At 46.4% G+C, this 19,172-nt stretch overlaps 1 protein-coding gene across 1 annotated transcript in view; it reads right to left on the reverse strand.

The window, feature by feature from the left end:
• The window catches only part of LOC144828029 (uncharacterized), a 37,977-nt gene extending 18,809 nt beyond the window's left edge, over positions 1-19,168 (reverse strand). Inside the window, exons 1-2 of the mRNA XM_078686169.1 lie at positions 19,065-19,168; positions 6,928-7,061 (exon numbers count right to left, since the gene is read on the reverse strand). Of these exons, the coding sequence (XP_078542295.1) occupies positions 6,928-7,061; positions 19,065-19,153 (223 nt within the window). The 5' untranslated portion in view covers positions 19,154-19,168. The remainder of the gene's footprint in view (positions 1-6,927; positions 7,062-19,064) is intronic.
• Positions 19,169-19,172: the final 4 nt, after the last annotated feature.

The raw sequence follows: 19,172 nt of genomic DNA on the forward strand, positions 1-19,172 counted from the left end.
GGCGCGTGCACAGGGTAGGCTGCCGCCTGATTGGCGTCATGCCGAGATTGTGGTTTTCCAGAAACCGGGTAAGCCCCCTGATAGGCATGACTCTTATCGCCCTATCTCGCTACTTAACATAGAAGCCAAAATACTGGCCAAGGCCCTGGCTAATCGGTTGCTTCCGTATATCACGGAACTGGTACACCCCGATCAATCGGGCTTTATGCCCGGCAGGGCTACACGCCATAATATTCGGCGCGCGTGGGCTGTGATTGATGCCATGGGGGCCACTGGTGCGCAGGCGGCTTTGTTGCTTGCGGATATTAACAAAGCGTTTGACTCGGTGAGCTGGACATTTCTGTTCGCGCTCCTGCCCCGTCTTAACCTGGGCCCCGTATTTCTATCATATATTAAGCTGCTCTATACGGACATCACTGCTACTGTGCGTTTTGCAGGGGCGGTGTCGGAGACCTTCCACATTGGCCGGGGGACCCGGCAGGGATGCCCTTTATCCCCATACCTCTTTGCCCTTGCTATGGAGCCGTTGGCCGCCTGGGTCCGTATAGACGCGCAGATGCGTGGCTTTGTGTGGCCCTGGGGCCTCTCTGATAGGATCGCGCTATACGCGGATGACGTTCTCTTCTTCCTTACAGACCTGCGACGCTCCGGGCCGCGAGTGTTGGAAATTATGCGGGTCTTTGGGGAGGTCTCGGGCCTATATTTGAACATGAGTAAATCTACCCTGTGGGTCCTTGGAGGTGGCACAGTGTCGGACCCTTGGACATTGGACTTGCAGGTGGCGACCACTGGCCTGCAATACCTGGGAGTGTTTCTGTCGGAATCTGCGACCCTCACGTGGGAACGTTCTGTCCTTCCGGTTTGGGAGCGAGTGCAAGCCGATGTGAAAACTTGGTCCCGAATGCCTCTTAATATCTTTGGCCGCTCTGCCATCTTTAAGATGGTAGCGCTTCCACGCCTTCTATATCAACTGCTAAATTATCCCCATCCGGTCCCGACTTCGTGGTTTCGGCAGGTGAACTCGGTATTGGGGCGGTTCCTATGGGCTGGGGGCTCTGCCAGGGTGGCGCTGCGTACGTGCTTTTTATCTACTTACTGTGGGGGCCTCGCCACATCGGACCTCCTATCCTACTACCAAGCAGCTCACCTGCTCATCCTAAATGACTGGTGGTACGGTGATAGGGGTGACCCGGCCTATGCCCTGGAACGCGCACGGATGGGTGACAACACTTTTCACATGCTCCTCTACTCTGCTCGGCTGCGGCGGGAGTTGCCCAGAGTCACGAAGACGGTCTTCCTTGTTTGGCGTCAGGCTCTGAAGCGCATGGGCTGGTGGAGTAAGCTGACTGCGGAAACACCACTGTGGCGTAACGGTAGACTGCCTGCACTGGCCTCCTTGTCGGGTTTCAGTGGGTGGGACGCGATCGGGATCTCGTCGCTGGGCCATGTGATGTCTGGTACTGCTCTTAAGTCGTTCCAGGACCTCAGTGCGGAGTTCCGCATGCCACGGTCCCAATTCTTCCGGTATTTGCAGCTCCGGCATGCACTAACACCACACATTGCCGACCTTGACTCGCTCCCTGAATTCAGCCCTATTGAGGCGAAATTGTTCATGGGTGATCTCGGGGACAAAAAAGTATCCCGGATATACCAAACGATGGTCACTCATTGCGCCTCTGATTTACTTCCCCTGCGGACGGCCTGGGAGGCAGATGTTGGTCCCATGGATGAGGATGATTGGCGGGAGGCCCTGGAATCCCCACGAGGTGCTGCCATCGCAATGAGGCTCAGGTTTATTCAATTTAAAATTCTCCACAGGGCTTATTTTACCCGTGAACGCCTCTAGAAAGCGGGACTGATTGAATCGCCGGAATGCCTGTGTTGTGGGACGGAGATGGGCTCACTGCTTCATACGGTGTGGCTGTGTCCTGGGATAGCTGGCTTTTGGAGAGGTGTGTGGAATTGCCTGTCTGAGGTGCTACACTGGGACCTACCCCGCACTCACCGGCTGGGATTGCTCCATATTCTTGCAGGAGTGGGGGGGAACTGCTATAAGCGCCATCTATTGCTGCTGGGACTTGTGTTAGCCAAAAGAGACCTAGCACGGGCATGGAAAGACGAACGAGCACCTCCTTTGTGTGTATGGAAAGCGGGACTAGATTTCTGTATGGGTCTGGAGCGCCCGATTTTTGAAGCACTTTAAGATATGGAAGAGATGGGCCGATTATAGGGACTTGCCACTGGACCCCCCGATCGACCCCGAAGAGGAACCCTAAGCTCCCCCATTGCATGGGCCTGTGTCTTGCGCCTTGCCGGATACACTATACTCACACAACACTGTTTTTCCCCCTTTTTACGTGCACAGGATTAGGGTGGGATTGTGGGATGGAATTAGTTGAGGGTGGTGGGGAGTTGGGATGGGATGGGGTAGGGGGCTGTTACAAATAAATGAGATTTGAGATGCTTTCATTTCGACCTTTGATCCTGCTAGATGTAATATATCCAAATGCTTGGTGGTTTCTCCTGATTGTGGGGTGCCACATTGATTGCCTTGCTTGAATTCTTTAATAAAATCTGTTGTGAAAAAAAAAAAACTATGTTTTTCTTCATAATTGTATTTCAGGGCACTTTCAAATATGTGAGGTGATAATCTCTAGTTGTACATAACAGATTTTGTTTGATCTGATTTATTAGACTATAATGTTGACCTATAATAATCCCAATAAGAATAACAAGTGGTACTAAACGTTTTCCTCTGGCAAGCCAAGGCGATTTTTTTAAATTTCTCTAATTAAATATGCTTGGTAGCTTAAATGATAAATACATGAGAGAAATAAATACTTTTAGGTACGCACCAGGGAGACAGAAGAAACAACCACATTGTTTTCAGTAAAGAAGTACATTTTACATACTCTTGTTAACAAACTGGTAAAGGCATTACCATATATATCAATACATCAGAATTGGAGGTTGCTCAAGAGGAAGGGTGCAAAGAATAGGTGCTCGTGTGTGGAGTAAATAGGGAAAACAGGCATCAAAGAATGGGCAATTTAAAGAAGGTAGTTTCAACAAATTATCACCAACACTGGCTGTTAATGGAAAGTACACCAGTGTGGTTCTGCCTGTCAACAAAGCAATTCTTTGGTCGTCATTTTTTATCTATTTTTTATTAAGCACAGAAATGCATCATCTATTGATGGGGCGGTGAAATATAATGTAGGACAGGCCCAGGATTGGTGGTATATGTCGGCTTTTTGCCATGGCTTGAGGCGTAGAGGGCAACTTACAACCTCCGCTTGCGAGTTTTCTTCAGGACAGGGGGCTGTGTAAAAATCAATCAGGATGCACGTTTGGTAATCTATAGACCAAATACCATCCAATGTGAATGTATCAGTTCAAAAGGAAAAGGGATCGATTTTAACATCCTTCAAAAGGGAAAGCAATCACTCTTGTAGATCTTTAAACTGCAGTTGATTCATGGGGAAAAACGCTCCTATCCTGTCGACAGCTGTCAGGATCCAGTTGTTATTCTTATAACACTTTACCCAGGTCCTTGAACATTGATTGGGTAACCCCATTAGTCTGTAAAGGCTATAATAATCCCAGCAAGTAAAGGTCTATATGACAACTATTTTGCCTCTTAGTTCACTAATGGTTCATGTTTGAAACTATCACCTTTAATATGTACTTTTCAGTGCAGTGTTATCATGTGACGTATTAATATCATAATTTTCACATGTTAAAGGAAAACACATTTTGTAAAAAGATTTATAGAAACGTTCTAATATTTTACGTGATGTGTGTTGTATGATTTACATTGCAAACATTAACAGATTGTGTTTGCACGTGAGCTGTTAGCTTGCTCATCATTAACCATGGTAGGTACAGCTCCTGTTGTTTAGGCATCTTTTCTCTTCAGTAACTGGTCTTCGGAGTTCGTGAACTATCCAGTGTCACACTGAACTGGCACGGACTGCCCAAAACCGAAGCGAGACAAGATTTAAATACTATGCACTTGTTTTTGCACCAGGTGCATTTCAGCTGTGAGAAATCTGAAATCTGCATGTCGCCACTGCATGAATCCCTGATTAGCTGAGACACAACCTTTGTATTAAAGCACTCCCTTCCACCACACACTTACCCATTCCCACCACTGGGTCAAACCCTCCATATGCACCCCATTTTCCAACCTCACAATTTTTACTAATTTACGTTGAGGTGGTAAAAAGTGGTGATGTTGTTTTCTAACTCATGGGTGCTCATATTACTCACATAGAAAAAGGAAAGTATGCATCAGCCCATTCAGGGTTTAGACTAGATGGCAGCAGCAAGTACATTGACCTCTGAGCTATTTAAAGTGAGCTGTGCTTCAAGTTTACATTGTAAGGCATTGACAAAATCTCATTATTGATAATCCTGTAAACATTTGATTACTATGAAACCAGAGTACAGTACAAGCGAGGACAGATGGCATTGTCAGAGCTCTTTGACAGAGGGTCATCATGAGAGCTGTGTGAATGACTTAGTGATGTGACTCCGATTCGGAGTGCAGGTCAGTATGGGTATCAACATTTCCATAGCAGCGCATACCATGCCAAGGTAGAGGAGAACTTTCAGAGCTATATAGATGTCTTATGGGGTAATGGTGCATCACAGGTTTGAATTGAGGTGGCGAGAGAGCTGAGGTGGCGAGAGCGCTGACCAAGACAAGAGCTGGAACGCCAAGACGTGAATTTGAAACTCCTGCTCTAAAACCAGGCTGCAATAAGCTAGGCATGCTAAAGTAAAGTAAAGTCCACATTTGTAAAGCGCACAATCACCCGTCAGGGTCTCTAGGCGCTGGGGGGCCGTCGGGAAGATTAAGCGAGCTATTGCCCAGAGTCACATGGTGCTGGGCTGATCTGCTGCCGGAGCCGGGGATCGAACCGTGGTCCCCAGATTCCAGCGTCAGTCGCCCTGGCCGCGGCGCCACACCTCTTCCATTGTGACCTTGCGTCAAACCTTTCTAAATAGCTATACAAAATAAGCTGACTCAATAGCCTAGTGCCTTCAGCTTCTAGCATGGAACTCTGTGTATAACTATCTGTTCATCCGTGCGTGTCAGATACCATGAACACCATGTCCCCTTACGCCTACTGCTTGTTCTTCATCATCATAGTGTGCTCCCTTTAAAATTCCCAATGATTGAGTGTATTAGAACTGGCATCAATATCCAGTTAGTGTTCAGGTTTAGCAGCAATAGCATCTGTAAGTTACTGACTTGTGCTAATGTATCTTCACTGTGGACAATTGTAGTTTCACCTTTCTTGAAAACAGGTCCCTAACAAGATAAATAAAATCTGGAGGGTAACCACTTTGAAGACATGCAGCTGCCTGATATATGCTGGGGAAATAGTAAGTAACATGCTCATTGCTGGCATCTTTATTAATACTGTGGGCCACATGGTTAAAACCTGGAAAGGCCAATTCCACGTGTTGGCCTTCTGAGGTATTGAGAATCTGAGCACAATGTAATTGTGTAATGTATGCGGTCAGCATAAAAGAACATTCATCTAGTCCAGTCTGGCCTTCTATAATCGTACCGCAATCAAGATCATCCACTAGATCGCTCCATTTCATAAAGAAGGGCCCAGACCTCTACAGTACCACATCATTTCACTGCTAAAAAATGGAAACATGTGATATAAAACACTACAAGAACAAGCATTAAAAATGCAATAGGCCTTGACTTTCTTTAAGTTAACGCCATTTGCTTTGCTATACAATACCATTAACAAACCAAATGGCTTTAACTTAATCAAAGGCGAGACCGTGGGACTCGGTTAGCATGTTTAATACCATGTTTCTGCGGTGACACCACGCAGTGCCAGGTTCATTCACGACTGTTACTCGCTGGTGTTTTGATTGTATCCTTTTTCTCGTTGCCTTATCCTGCCGGGTAATCCACTTTCAAACCGGTGTGACGAGGCCACTCGTCAGCTCTGATTATGTTATCTGGAGCCGAGCCATGTTGACAGTACCTGGATGATACACGCGGCAGCTATCTGTGAACTTTTTTCCTGTTTCACGATTAGCAGCAACTCTGGGTACACGGGATTTTTAACCTAGAGCTACATCTTGTGAACACGTTTATGTTGGCGATATTAACGTTTTTTTTAGTGTAGGCATTATTTGAATTTATCAATGGTAAAGTGCAATTTTTTGTTGTTTATATAGTGCAATACCCGAAGATATCAGAGCACTTTACATGAGCATCAGTTGCTTTACAGACAGACATATTATTTTTAGGCCCGGGGAGACTAAGGGCCCGATGTAGGTAGCCCTTTACCGATCGGAATCGGCCGAAAATACCGATTTTCGGCCGTTTCCGATCGGTAAAGGGCCATGGAGATGTAGGGGCACATTTTCGGTAATTTTACCGATTCGTTATCATTACCGAATAGGTAAATTTACCGAGTCGGTAATATTTACCGATTCGGTAATGATAACGATTCGGTAAAATTACCGAAAATGTGATGTAGGTAGCCTATGTTCCGGCTGCACATGGCTTACAGAATCGGTATTTTACCATGGAATACAAATCCATGGTAAAAAAACGATTCCTGTGTACATGCACATCTGTGCATGTACACATGTGCCATGTGACAGACAGACGTGCCCTTAGGGCATGTCTGTGTGCCACATTGCACACATGGCCGTTTTGGGGGTGTTAGAGGGTGTCAAAGTGACACCCCCTGCACCCTTGTGAATTCCTTAAATACCGATTGGGTAAATACCGAATAAAATGTTGCAAAACAAATTAAAATATTACAGATGGCTCTGACCGCTGGCAGACTGAAATACCGGTGAGAGAGATCACATTATATATGAAAGGCCAACAAGTTAACACTAAACGTGAATCAACTTAATTTACTGTTAGGAACTTACCTGCGCGGTGGGTCCTGTGAAACGTGCAAGGAGTTGGCGAACTTGTGCTCGCTTGGTGCACGGATTGCTGGCCGCACCAGAGCAAGTAGTAAAACGTGCTGCTGGAGCTTTGAAGTTGCTGCCACTCACTCACCCTAGCAAATGTATGAATAGAATTAGGAAAACATTAAAGGATGTTTTATATCATCGAATGTGGATTTCTGTGCATTGCCTTTTAAGAATTGGACTGGATTTTTAAAAAACGTTTTACAACAAGGAGACTGCGGGCATAACTTCATTCGTAATTCAACGAGGATGGCGATTTATATACATATATAGCTGCCCTTAAGTGGAGACTGTGTGATTGTTCCTTAAGTTTCAAGATCCTTAATAATAACTGTTAAAACAAGCTACCGAAACAAAGATGGCGTGGGCCAGTCGCCATGGCCGTCTCAAAAGTCGGTAACAACAAAGCCCGATATCCAATCACACCCTACCTTTAACTATAACAGATGACACAAGCCAATCGGAAAGAGGGGTGGGGATTCAAGTCCCTTTCTAAATCTTGCTTACTATAGCTCTCGCATGCGCTTCAACGCCAGGCAAGACCCAAAAATTAGTTACATCAAGAACATATTGTTCACTGCAGAGCCTCTCTTACTGTAGCATAACAAATCACAGCTTAAATTGACAAAGCACAGCATAGCCGACTAGTAGAATCCCCTTACCTGCAATACGCGGTAACACTGTACTCAGCTCCTTTGCCAGTACCTACTTGCAAGGGATGAGGTATGCAATATGTGAAAGAGCATTGTGGTGTCCCAGGCTTAAGTTCATACAGTTTCAGTATTTGCACCAAGCCTACCATACTGCATGGCATATAAGCTAAATGTTCCCACTGGCAAGAAGGAAGCAGGGATTATTGTGGCTTTGCTACCTTTTATTGGGTGTCCTTTGCGTACCTTCAATTTATGAAAGATATTATTTGTTTCAGAACACAGGACCATGGAGGTAGACAAGCTGTCTGCCTCTGTGGATGAGCCTCTCCCCAGGTCCGGGTAAGAGAGTGTCTTCCTGGAGGTAAATCATGGACCATAACAGTGGCACCTACAACCGTAGGAGTGCTGGGAATCCCATCACACAAGGGACCCATGCTCAGCACAACTTTTTCTATATCTACACGAATTCCTTTTTAATTGCCATTGTTGATGCCCCCTCATTACATTTTGCAGGGGAAGCCCAGTTCACATCCTCTCACTTATGCATGAGCTGCAATCTACACAGCCTTTCATTTATACATACTTAACGCCCAGTCCACAACCTCTCCTTTATGCACAAGCTACAAATCTACAGCCTGTCATTCATTCACATAGACACTTCAGCCCAATCCACAGTCTCAATAAATAGTTAGTCCATTTGCCTGCGCTTATGCACTATGCTTTGAGTTCATAGCCTCACATTCATGCACACTGCTGCTAAGTATCGTATTGTAGCGTAGTATTTCTGTAGCGCTTTTTTTAAACTTGACGAATTGCCAAAGCTCTTTCAGAGTGGTCCAGTATGTGGCAAGTCTATTTGTTTCACATGGTTAGAGAAGGATGTCGGTTGAGGTGTCAGCTGTGAGTATATGTGCTTTAGACGTGTTGCAGTGGCACATTGGAGTTTTTTATGATTTGTAAATGGATCTTGCTGATCCCTAATCTCTTTGGAGGTGTGATCCAGGCCTTGCAAGTCAAGAAAGAGGAAGAACTACAACAGAGGAGATTATGATGTGGAGGCATCTGGAAGTGACATAAACCCAACCACTGATGTCACTGTTAAAGTGGTCACCACTACATACTATATGGAATGCACCCATGTCAGATATAAGCCCAGCATCTTGAAGCACTCTCAAGCCACCAGTAAGTACTTCACAGAGTCCACCCAGGAGTGACAGGTATCCAATCTCTTGAGGCAATCTAAAGCAATGTTAAGTATTGTACAGAATCCCCCCTTGTGTGGAATATGCCCAACAACTATAAGCCTCCAAAGGGCTTTAAGTACAGACCGCTGAGTAATCCTTTGCGTATAACCGAATAATGACTGCCTTAACAGAAATCATACCACAACAATGGCTGGGTCAAGGGCACCTGTAGGAAAAGGTGTTAGGTTAAGTAAAAATGGACGGAATGTGAGAGAATGGGTGAAATGGTAAAAGGACTGTGGTCGGGTCGTCAGGCAGTTAAGGACCGAAATTTCGGCCCTAGACCATAACTGGCCTTTCCAAGCCTAAACCAGATGGATGCCACAGGAAGGGCCTTAAAACATTTACCCTTAACCTGGACACCCTAGCCCGTCACTGTTGGAAGAGGTGTTATGTTAAGTCTGTGATCAGGAGACGGTCAGATGGATAGGCACCACCAGCAGGAAGAAGGAGACAACTGAGGAAGGAAAACAAACAAATCAGGCACAAGGTAAATATTGCTGGACAGTAAAATGATCTCCCTAGCAGCAAATACAGTATTTCACTTTCATTACATAGCCTCTCACTCGTGCACACTGGCACCCAGACTGCAGCCTCTCTTTCATGCACACTGGCCACTGGTGTCCCGATCACAGTTTCTCTTTCCCACACACTGACACCTAGACCACAGCTTCTCTTTCACACACACTGCCACTTAATGCACGCCTTGTCAGTGATGCACACTGCAGCCCAGCATGCACGTGCTGCTCAGACTATAGCCTCTCATTCATGCATGCTGTGCTGCTACCCAGTCAGTAGCCTCTCATTCATGCACACTGCAGCCCAGTCACACCTTCTCATTGAAACACTGTCTCCAAGCCCATAGATTCTCAATCATGTACATTGCTGAATATTTTACAGCCTATCATTGATTTACCCTACCGCCCAGTGCACAGCTTCTCATCCACATGCCAGCCAACCAGATGATTATCAAGTGAAGCTCCAAGCCCTTTATGTACTTGTTAAGTCACAACATGCCTTGCAACAGACAGTGCATGTGCTGTGTACTAGGCTCGATCTGACAACAATATCAATCAGGGTGAAATCTGATGTTTAACAGTTTGAACCCATTACAGTGAATGGAAAATATACAGTTCAGGGAGGGAGAAATATATTTGAAACGACAATAGACCCTCCGCCCCTCATTAGTCGATGAACATGAGGAGGCTGAATACGTGTCAAAAGGGGGTGGGTGGGTTGAAATGTGCATTCATGCACAATGATGCCAAGTCCACAGTTTCTCATTCATGCACACTGCGGCCCTGACACACCGTCTCATTCATGCACACTGATGCCCACTCTACTGTCTCTCATTCATACACACTGATGCCCACTCTACTGTCTCTCATTCATACACACTGATGCCCACTCTACTGTCTCTCATTCATACACACTGATGCCCACTCTACTGTCTCTCATTCATACACATTGATGTCCGTCTCTCATTCAGGCACACTAATGCACACTCTACTGTCACTCATTCATACACACTGATGCCCACTCTTCCGTCTCTCATTCATACACACTGATGTCCGTCTCTCATTCATACACACTGATGCACACTCTACCGTCTCTCATTCATACACACTGATGCCCACTCTTCCGTCTCTCATTCATACACACTGATGTCCGTCTCTCATTCAGGCACACTAATGCACACTCTACTGTCACTCATTCATACACACTGATGCCCACTCTTCAGTCTCTCATTCATACACACTGATGCCCACTCTTCAGTCTCTCATTCATACACACTGATGCCCACTCTACTGTCTCTCATTCATACACACTGATGTCCATCTCTCATTCAGGCACACTAATGCACACTCTACTGTCACTCATTCATACACACTGATGCCCACTCTACTGTCTCTCATTCATACACACTGATGTCCATCTCTCATTCAGGCACACTAATGCACACTCTACTGTCACTCATTCATACACACTGATGCCCACTCTTCAGTCTCTCATTCATACACACTGATGCCCACTCTTCAGTCTCTCATTCATACACACTGATGCCCACTCTACTGTCTCTCATTCATACACACTGATGTCCGTCTCTCATTCAGGCACACTAATGCACACTCTACTGTCACTCATTCATACACACTGATGCCCACTCTTCAGTCTTTCATTCATACACACTGATGCCCACTCTTCAGTCTCTCATTCATACACACTGATGCCCACTCTACTGTCTCTCATTCATACACACTGATGTCCGTCTCTCATTCAGGCACACTAATGCACACTCTACTGTCACTCATTCATACACACTGATGCCCACTCTTCAGTCTCTCATTCATACACACTGATGCCCACTCTTCAGTCTCTCATTCATACACACTGATGCCCACTCTACTGTCTCTCATTCATACACACTGATGTCCATCTCTCATTCAGGCACACTAATGCACACTCTACTGTCACTCATTCATACACACTGATGCCCACTCTTCAGTCTCTCATTCATACACACTGATGCCCACTCTTCAGTCTCTCATTCATACACACTGATGCCCACTCTTCAGTCTCTCATTCATACACACTGATGCCCACTCTACTGTCTCTCATTCATACACACTGATGTCCATCTCTCATTCAGGCACACTAATGCACAATCTACTGTCACTCATTCATACACACTGATGCCCACTCTACTGTCACTCATTCATACACACTGATGCCCACTCTTAAGTCTCTCATTCATACACACTGATGCTGTTGGACCCGGCCTCATGGCGTGGTTCGCCTCTGTCCCTTCACACCCTGCGAGCGTAGGCCTGTACCCCGAGTCCCCTGCGCAGCCTCCCTGTTAGTGTAGCCTACCCCCCGAGCCTGGTCGTCCCCCTCCCAGTAAACCCAGATCCCCCCGAGAACCCTGACCAGGCCTGCCTTCCCCGCTCCTCGCCCGGCTCCGAGCGCCTAACCATGCAGGCCCCACGAGGCCCGGACGCCATTTTCCCTTCCCGACATCCCTGTCTCCTTGGGCCTAGCGTGACCCCGGCCCCAGCGAAACCCAGACTCCAAAGGCGCGCCGGTCCCAGCCAGGGGGTAGAGGGCTCCCCGAGTGAGATAAGCCAGGGAGTTTCGATGGCACCTCCGACCTCCCCTGAGGGGCCGGTATCTGTCACACCTTTGGGCCTCCCCTGTGGCCCAGTTTCGATCACCCCTCTGGCCTCCCCGAGGGCTGGCTCCAGACCCGCTGGGCGTCTGGGAATTCCCGGACCCATCTTTCAAAGGGATCAAAGAGCCAACCGCCGGACCTCACCAACGACCAGCCCCCAGGGCTTGAGACCTCCGCCTGCGAGGGCCCGGAGATCAAAGAGCCACAGGACTATAACTGGGCCCGCCCAACAGCTAGCGGGCAGTTGTATCTTGGACCTGAAGCCGGCTGATCTGATCGCGGCTGACGCTAAGACGAACTGATCTGGAACCATAGGAGCCCTGCTGACGCTGTCGCGGCTCAAGCTGAACTGAATCATCGGAGCCCTGCTGACGCTGTCGCGGCTCAAGCTGAACTGAACCATCGGAGCCCTGCTGACGCTGTCGCGGCTCAAGCTGAACTGAATCATCGGAGCCCTGCTGACGCTGTCGCGGCTCAAGCTGAACTGAATCATCCGAGCCCTGCTGACGCTGTCGCGGCTCAAGCTGAACTGAACCATCGGAGCCCTGCTGACGCTGTCGCGGCTCAAGCTGAACTGAATCCTCCGAGCCCTGCTGACGCTGTCGCGGCTCAAGCTGAACTGAACCATCGGAGCCCTGCCGACCTCGTCGCGGCTCGAAGAGTACTCGGGTCCGTCTGGACCCTCGAGATCCCCATCACGACCTGAGCCGTTTCGACGGAAGTGAGGCAACCAGTACGATCATCATCCCGTATCCCCCGGCTCGAGGATTGAGAGCTGTGCGTAGGGTACGCCTCATACTGTCCCAGAGACTAACAGACTGTCCCGCTTCCCCCTTCCCGAACCTGCAACGATCTAGTGGTCCCGCAACCACGGTGTATATAAGAGTGCCTTTCTCATTTTATTTCGTACATAAAGAACTGTTTACTTGAATCCAACGGTGTGGTGTCTGTTCGTAGTGTGGTGTGAGCTCAGTGTGTACGATCCTAGACTCGAAGTCCTTCCCGTGGGGACCTCACGATCAAAGACTCGGCAGGTTCTGTGGGAGAGGTGGGTCTTGGGGGTGACCGGGTGAGCATAACCTGGCCCGCTGAGATAGCCCCTTCCAACAGATGCCCACTCTTCAGTCTCTCATTCATACACACTGATGCCCACTCTACTGTCATTCATACACACTAATGCACACTCTACTGTCTCTAATTCATAGACACTGATGCCCACTCTACTGTCTCTCATTCATGCACACTGATGCCCACTCTACTGTCTCTCATTCATGCACACTGATGCCCACTCTAGAGGCTCTCATTCATACACACCGATGCCCACTCTAGAGGCTCTCATTCATACACACCGATGCCCACTCTACAGTCTCTCCTTCATACACACTGATGCCCACTCTACTGTCTCTCATTCATACACACCGATGCCCACTCTACTGTCTCTCATTCATACACACTGATGCCCACTCTACTGTCTCTCATTCATACACATTGATGCCCACTCTACTGCCATTCATGCACACTAATGCCCACTCTACTGTCTCTCATTCATAGACTCTGATGCCCACTCTACAGTCTCTCATTCATACACACTGATGCCCACTCTACTGTCTCTCATTCATGCACACTGATGCCCACTCTACTGTCTCTCTTTCATGCACACTAATGCCCACTCTACTGTCTCTCATTCATAGACTCTGATGCCCACTCTACAGTCTCTCATTCATACACACTGATGCCCACTCTACTGTCTCTCATTCATGCACACTGATGCCCACTCTACTGTCTCTCTTTCATGCACACTAATGCCCACTCTACAGTCTCTCGTTCATTCACACTGATGTGCACTCAGCAGGTTCTCATTAATACACGCTTTCTGGGCCCGGTCTAAAGGTGAGCACTGATGCCCAGCCCACAGCCTCAGATTTACACACTGATGCCCAGACGACACCCTGTATTTAACACACACTGATGCCTAGACCACAGCCTCTCATTCATACACAAAGAAACCTAGACACAGGCTTCTCAGGCATCCACGCTAACTCTTAACAACATTCTGAGAGCAATCAGAAGGTGACGAAGTGGGTGGAAAAAGTAGGGGAACTGTGGGAGGAGAATCAGATAGTGGGAATAACCTGAGGATTACGTGAGTGGGTAGAGTCAGAGGTCTGTCCAGAAAGCACATCCAAAGTTTTAGTACTTGTTTGGCATTTCAACGACCAGTTAAAGCTTATTATGTTATTTAATTCAACCAATGAACACATATATTTAAGGTTTAATATGAGTTATTGACATTAAAATACATCCACAAAGTGGGATACCTTACCAATCACAGAATGTCCCAAATATGCTTAAAAGTGGAATCACAACCCATTTGCCCCCGAGCCATGCCGTTTCTGTCATCAGCACTCCGAGCCATGCCGATTCTGTCATCAGCACTTCTCCTTTCTTTTTCAACAAGAGCAGTTGAAACATGACTGGCAAAGTATCCCAGTTGGCAAATGTTTTCCACATAATTATGGCTCTGCCATATAATACATCATCTGCTGCGTAATCTGACGATTTAAAAAAAAAAGCTTTTTGTAGTTTGAACAGATCAAAAGATACTAAAAATTTAGTCAACACTGCGACTTAGTTTTGCTGCATAATTCCAGTGGGCCTAAAACATGCAGCACATGTTAAAAGTGCTTGTGCATGAAGCAGAGAGACTGTAAAGTTTGCAAACTTAGAGGCATATTTACAAAGGAGTAACGGAGCGTTGTGTTAGCCTTCTTGGTTTAACACCGCACTCCGCCACTTCTGAAACGCAGGACTGCAACATATTTACAACAATAAGGTGCAGCCCTGCGTTTCCCCTGCGCTGGTGCAAAATTTAGCTGCCTAGTTCTAACACAGGCACACTTGCACCCTATAGTGCATAAGTGCCTGCGTTGTGGGGAATTATTGCTTATGTGCAGAAAAGGTGTGCCTTCCTGCACATAAACAATCTTAAATGGCGATATATAACTTCTTTGTGTGCTGCTTTGTACAGTATACATAGAATTTGAAACACATCATTATAAATATTATAAATTTATGTGCAGGAAGGGACGCATTCCTGCACATACATAATGGTGGTTTGCTGTTTTTATATGCGCTGCACCTTGCAGTACACATAAAAACAGCAAAAACTATGAGAAGTATGAGAAGTAAAGTATTTCTGCTCATTGCGCCCTGTTAAGACCAGGTTTTCCCCGTCTTAATTTTGGCACTGCCCCATATTTATGTCACTCTTGTAAATATGTAGCAGCGTACAAATTAATGGTGCTCTGGCAGAATGCCTACCGCAAAACACCCATTGCCCACCCCTTGCACACTATAGTGTAAAAGGGTGCCTTATTGACAAGGCAGCGTTAAGCCTCGGACACTGCCTTGCAAAGAAGGCAAAGCCTGTATCGCCACCACAATGTAATAAGAAAAAAAGTACTTCTGGTGGCAATAGGGACTTGTAAATATGCCCCTTAGTTTGGTGTGCTACTTCTGGAACAAGGCCAATAGAGGTACCAATGGGTGAGGCATACTGGTCTAAAAGGTCCTGAGGCCTCATTGACAAGAGTTGCTGTTGCGATAGGGTTTGCTGCTTCATAGGCCTGCCTGCAAGACTGGAGGTAAACTCAAGTATGGATTGTGGTGGACAGGCCTTCAAGGTAAAGGCACACTTGCCACTGCTAGGGCCAAGAAAACAGGGCTTTTAAGGGCTTGCATAGGAATGTGCTCCCTCAGGAGAGTGGTCTGGTGGACTGATCATAAGGGCTGATCCTGGTTCCCCAGTTCCAAATTCGACAGCTCTGGCCATAGTGCCACATCCTCTCCTCAACTGAACACCATACTGCTCCACTGAGAGAAACTAGGACTGCTATAAACACCCGATGTGACTCAATTCAAATCATGCACTAGACATGAGTATTATGCTGCCTGAAACAATTAAGTAATAACATCCTGGAAAAAGCAAACACTTGTAGGGAATGCAAGATTAAGTAAAGCATGTGAAATGTAAGCAGGTACAACACGTTTATACTCATCCAGCAATCAATTAGTGTTTTTGGCTGAAAAGATAAGGGCACGACTACAGGGCCTGGAAGGGACAAGTTTCAGTGTTCATTGCTTATATACTTACAAAATGGAAGCAGTATAGTTTAAAAAGACCCAATCCCTGAACACACAGCTGCCTTACACATTTCATAAACCAAAATAAGAAAAACAGCTGATAAGGAGCACATTTAAAAGTTTAGCTTTCCACTCCATGCATTAACCACATATTGCAATCCCTCCGGTACCAGTGCACTTCCACATCTAGGGAAAACAATGCTGTTCAAAGAAAGAGGAGAAAATGAAAGTAGAGTTTCATTGGCAAACTCTTTCAAGTGGCGCTAAGGTGTTTGGGTGTGTTTAAAACAAAGCTGTCGACTTTAAAAGCACTCTATCTTCCTTTATTTAATTTTTTCCGTATGTTAAATCTTTATCGTCTCTACGTCCCGAGGATGCCATTTGGTACAGAATAACGTAGGAAAATACTACATGTGCGGCAAAAGCGTTTCTTCTTTGCATACTCTTTGTCAAGCGAAAAAATAAAGGAGAGAAAAGAAAGGGTGATAACCGTTTCTTGTAGTCACTGTCTTCAGCAAATGAGGAGGAGTGAAACATGGAGAGAATAAAAGAAAGCGAGAAACGCTGGTGGTAGCTGCCAGAAGTGGACATTGTCTTTTTCTTCTCTGGGCAAAAAAGGGAAAGAGAGTTCATTTAATTCTCTGCGCACCAGAGGCGTACCTAGAGCTTCTGGCGCCCGGGGCTATCCCCCAGATTGCCGCCCATGGCAGGTAGCGGCGGGGAGGGTGAATCTGGGGAAAAATATCGACGAGCAGCAGGGGTGGATTGGCAGGGTTTAAGTTACAACGCCACTCTATACTCCACTGCATAAGAAATGGTGTGAAACTGCGGCGTAAGCCTAGAGCAAACCTCGAAGGTCAAGTCTCAATTGATGAAGGCCCACCAGCACTAAAATGGTAGCTAAATGCATAAGTAAATGTATCCCTTCCTTCCCTTTCTCCTCTTACACCTCTCCATACTGAACTGCTGCTACAAGACCACAGCAATAAAACCACCCGCTAGACATCAAGCACAACACCAAGACAACTCCCACATAGGTCACACTCTACACCCACACTCTACCAAACAACGACAGTATTTAGAAACATAAGCAAAGCTATAGCAATAGAACAGCTTCATTATGTCTTCCATCCATGCATCTATCTATTCATTCTTTCACCCTTCCATCCACCTACTGGCATCCACTATTTCACCTTTAGATTATGTCATCCATTCATTCTTTCATCCATCATTCAATATTTCCCCATTCTATCCATTTATCTATCTATCCATCCATCCAATTTGCCATCCATCTATTATGCCATCCATCTGCCCATCCATACAATCTAAAAACCAACCATCCACTCTGCCACCCATTGATCTATTCACTCTGCCATCCATTCTCTTTGCATCCATCCTCCACTCTTTTATCTTACCATCACCTCTGCCATTCATCGATCAACTGACATCCTTTCATCAATTCATTAACTCTTCCATTCATCCACTCAGCCATCCATCAGCCTACTCTGCCGTCCATCCATCCTCCTATCCTCTCTTCCATCCATCTATCAATCCACTCTGTCATTTACCCTCTCTGCCATCCACTCTGCCATCCATTCACCATCCACCCACTCTGCCACCCATCCATTCATCAACTCTTCTATCTATTCATTTAACCACCCATCCACTCTGCCATTCATTCATCCGTCAATCCACCCACTCTGCTATTAAACCACCCATTCATCCACTCTGCCATGCATCAATCCCCTCCACCATCCATCCATTCTGCCATCCATCTGCTTATCCATCCATCCATCTACTCTGCCATTCATTCATCAATCCATCACTCTGCTATCCAATCATGCATTCAGACACTTTGCCTTTAATCCATTCACGCTGCCACGCATCCATTCATTTACTTTGCCATCCAGCCAATCTGCCATCCATCCATACAATCATTCACTTTGCCACCCATCTATTCACCCTGCCATCCATTCATCATCCATCAAGTACGACTTCCATTCACAGATCTTTCGCCCACTCATCCAGCCCTTTACTTTATCCTCCTTTCAGCTGTCCCTCCACCTATTCATTCACTCAACTATTCATCCATTTGCTCTGCCATCCTTTCACTTGTCCATCCACCTATCCATTCACGCACTCACCCATATCTTTGCTATACTTTCATGTGTCCATCCATCATCATTCACTTCTTCTTTCATCCACTCATTCATCCACATATCCATTCATCCTCCTACTCCATCATCCCTACTTCCTTTTTTTCACCCTTTTCTTCCAACATTCCTTCTTTCTTTTCCTGTTCTATTTACCCAGCAGTCTGTTTTCCTCTGTGGCTGTGGGAGTGCTTCCGGTTTCCACGTGAGACATGTTTGGGGTCCTTCTTGCTAGTCCACAAAATGTAATGAACTGATTTTTTGCTTATTGCGGCGCTGGGAGTGAGCCTCGCATAGTGTGCAGACATGAGTTTATTAACCAAAGGCACCCCATCCTGTAGTGTTTCTCTCTCAGCCCCACTACCAAAATATCTCATAATAAATAACCAGAGACAACCTCGTCTTTGCATCGACTCAGAAGCAGGCCTGTGCAAACGCTACCCACAATGCCCAGTTCATAGAAAAGTTGCCAAAACATGATTTAGTAGTTTTTTCCTGTAGTTGGCTGGCTTGAGCAGAAAATGTCTGCTGAGAGACAGCATTTCTGCAAAAAGACATTTTCTTCTGGAACCTGTATCCTGCCGGTTGCAGGCGTAAGTTTTGTGTGTAAACTATACACTTGCTGAGAAATGTATTTTCTGTAAGATTGCGATTACACAAGAATTAAGCATATTTTGCAATAAGGCGTGCACATTGTATATTTGCGGATGTTTCACGTGAGTCTTACCTGTCTGAATAAACCTTCATTTTCTTCAGCCTGCTGGGAGATGTGCGCGGCCTGCTTTCCCGGAGTTTAGAGTGAAATGTGGGGCGCATTCCTGCACGTGCCAAGGGC

This window comes from Lissotriton helveticus, chromosome 4_1, assembly GCF_964261635.1.
Source record: "Lissotriton helveticus chromosome 4_1, aLisHel1.1, whole genome shotgun sequence".
NCBI classification, from domain to species: domain Eukaryota; kingdom Metazoa; phylum Chordata; class Amphibia; order Caudata; family Salamandridae; genus Lissotriton; species Lissotriton helveticus.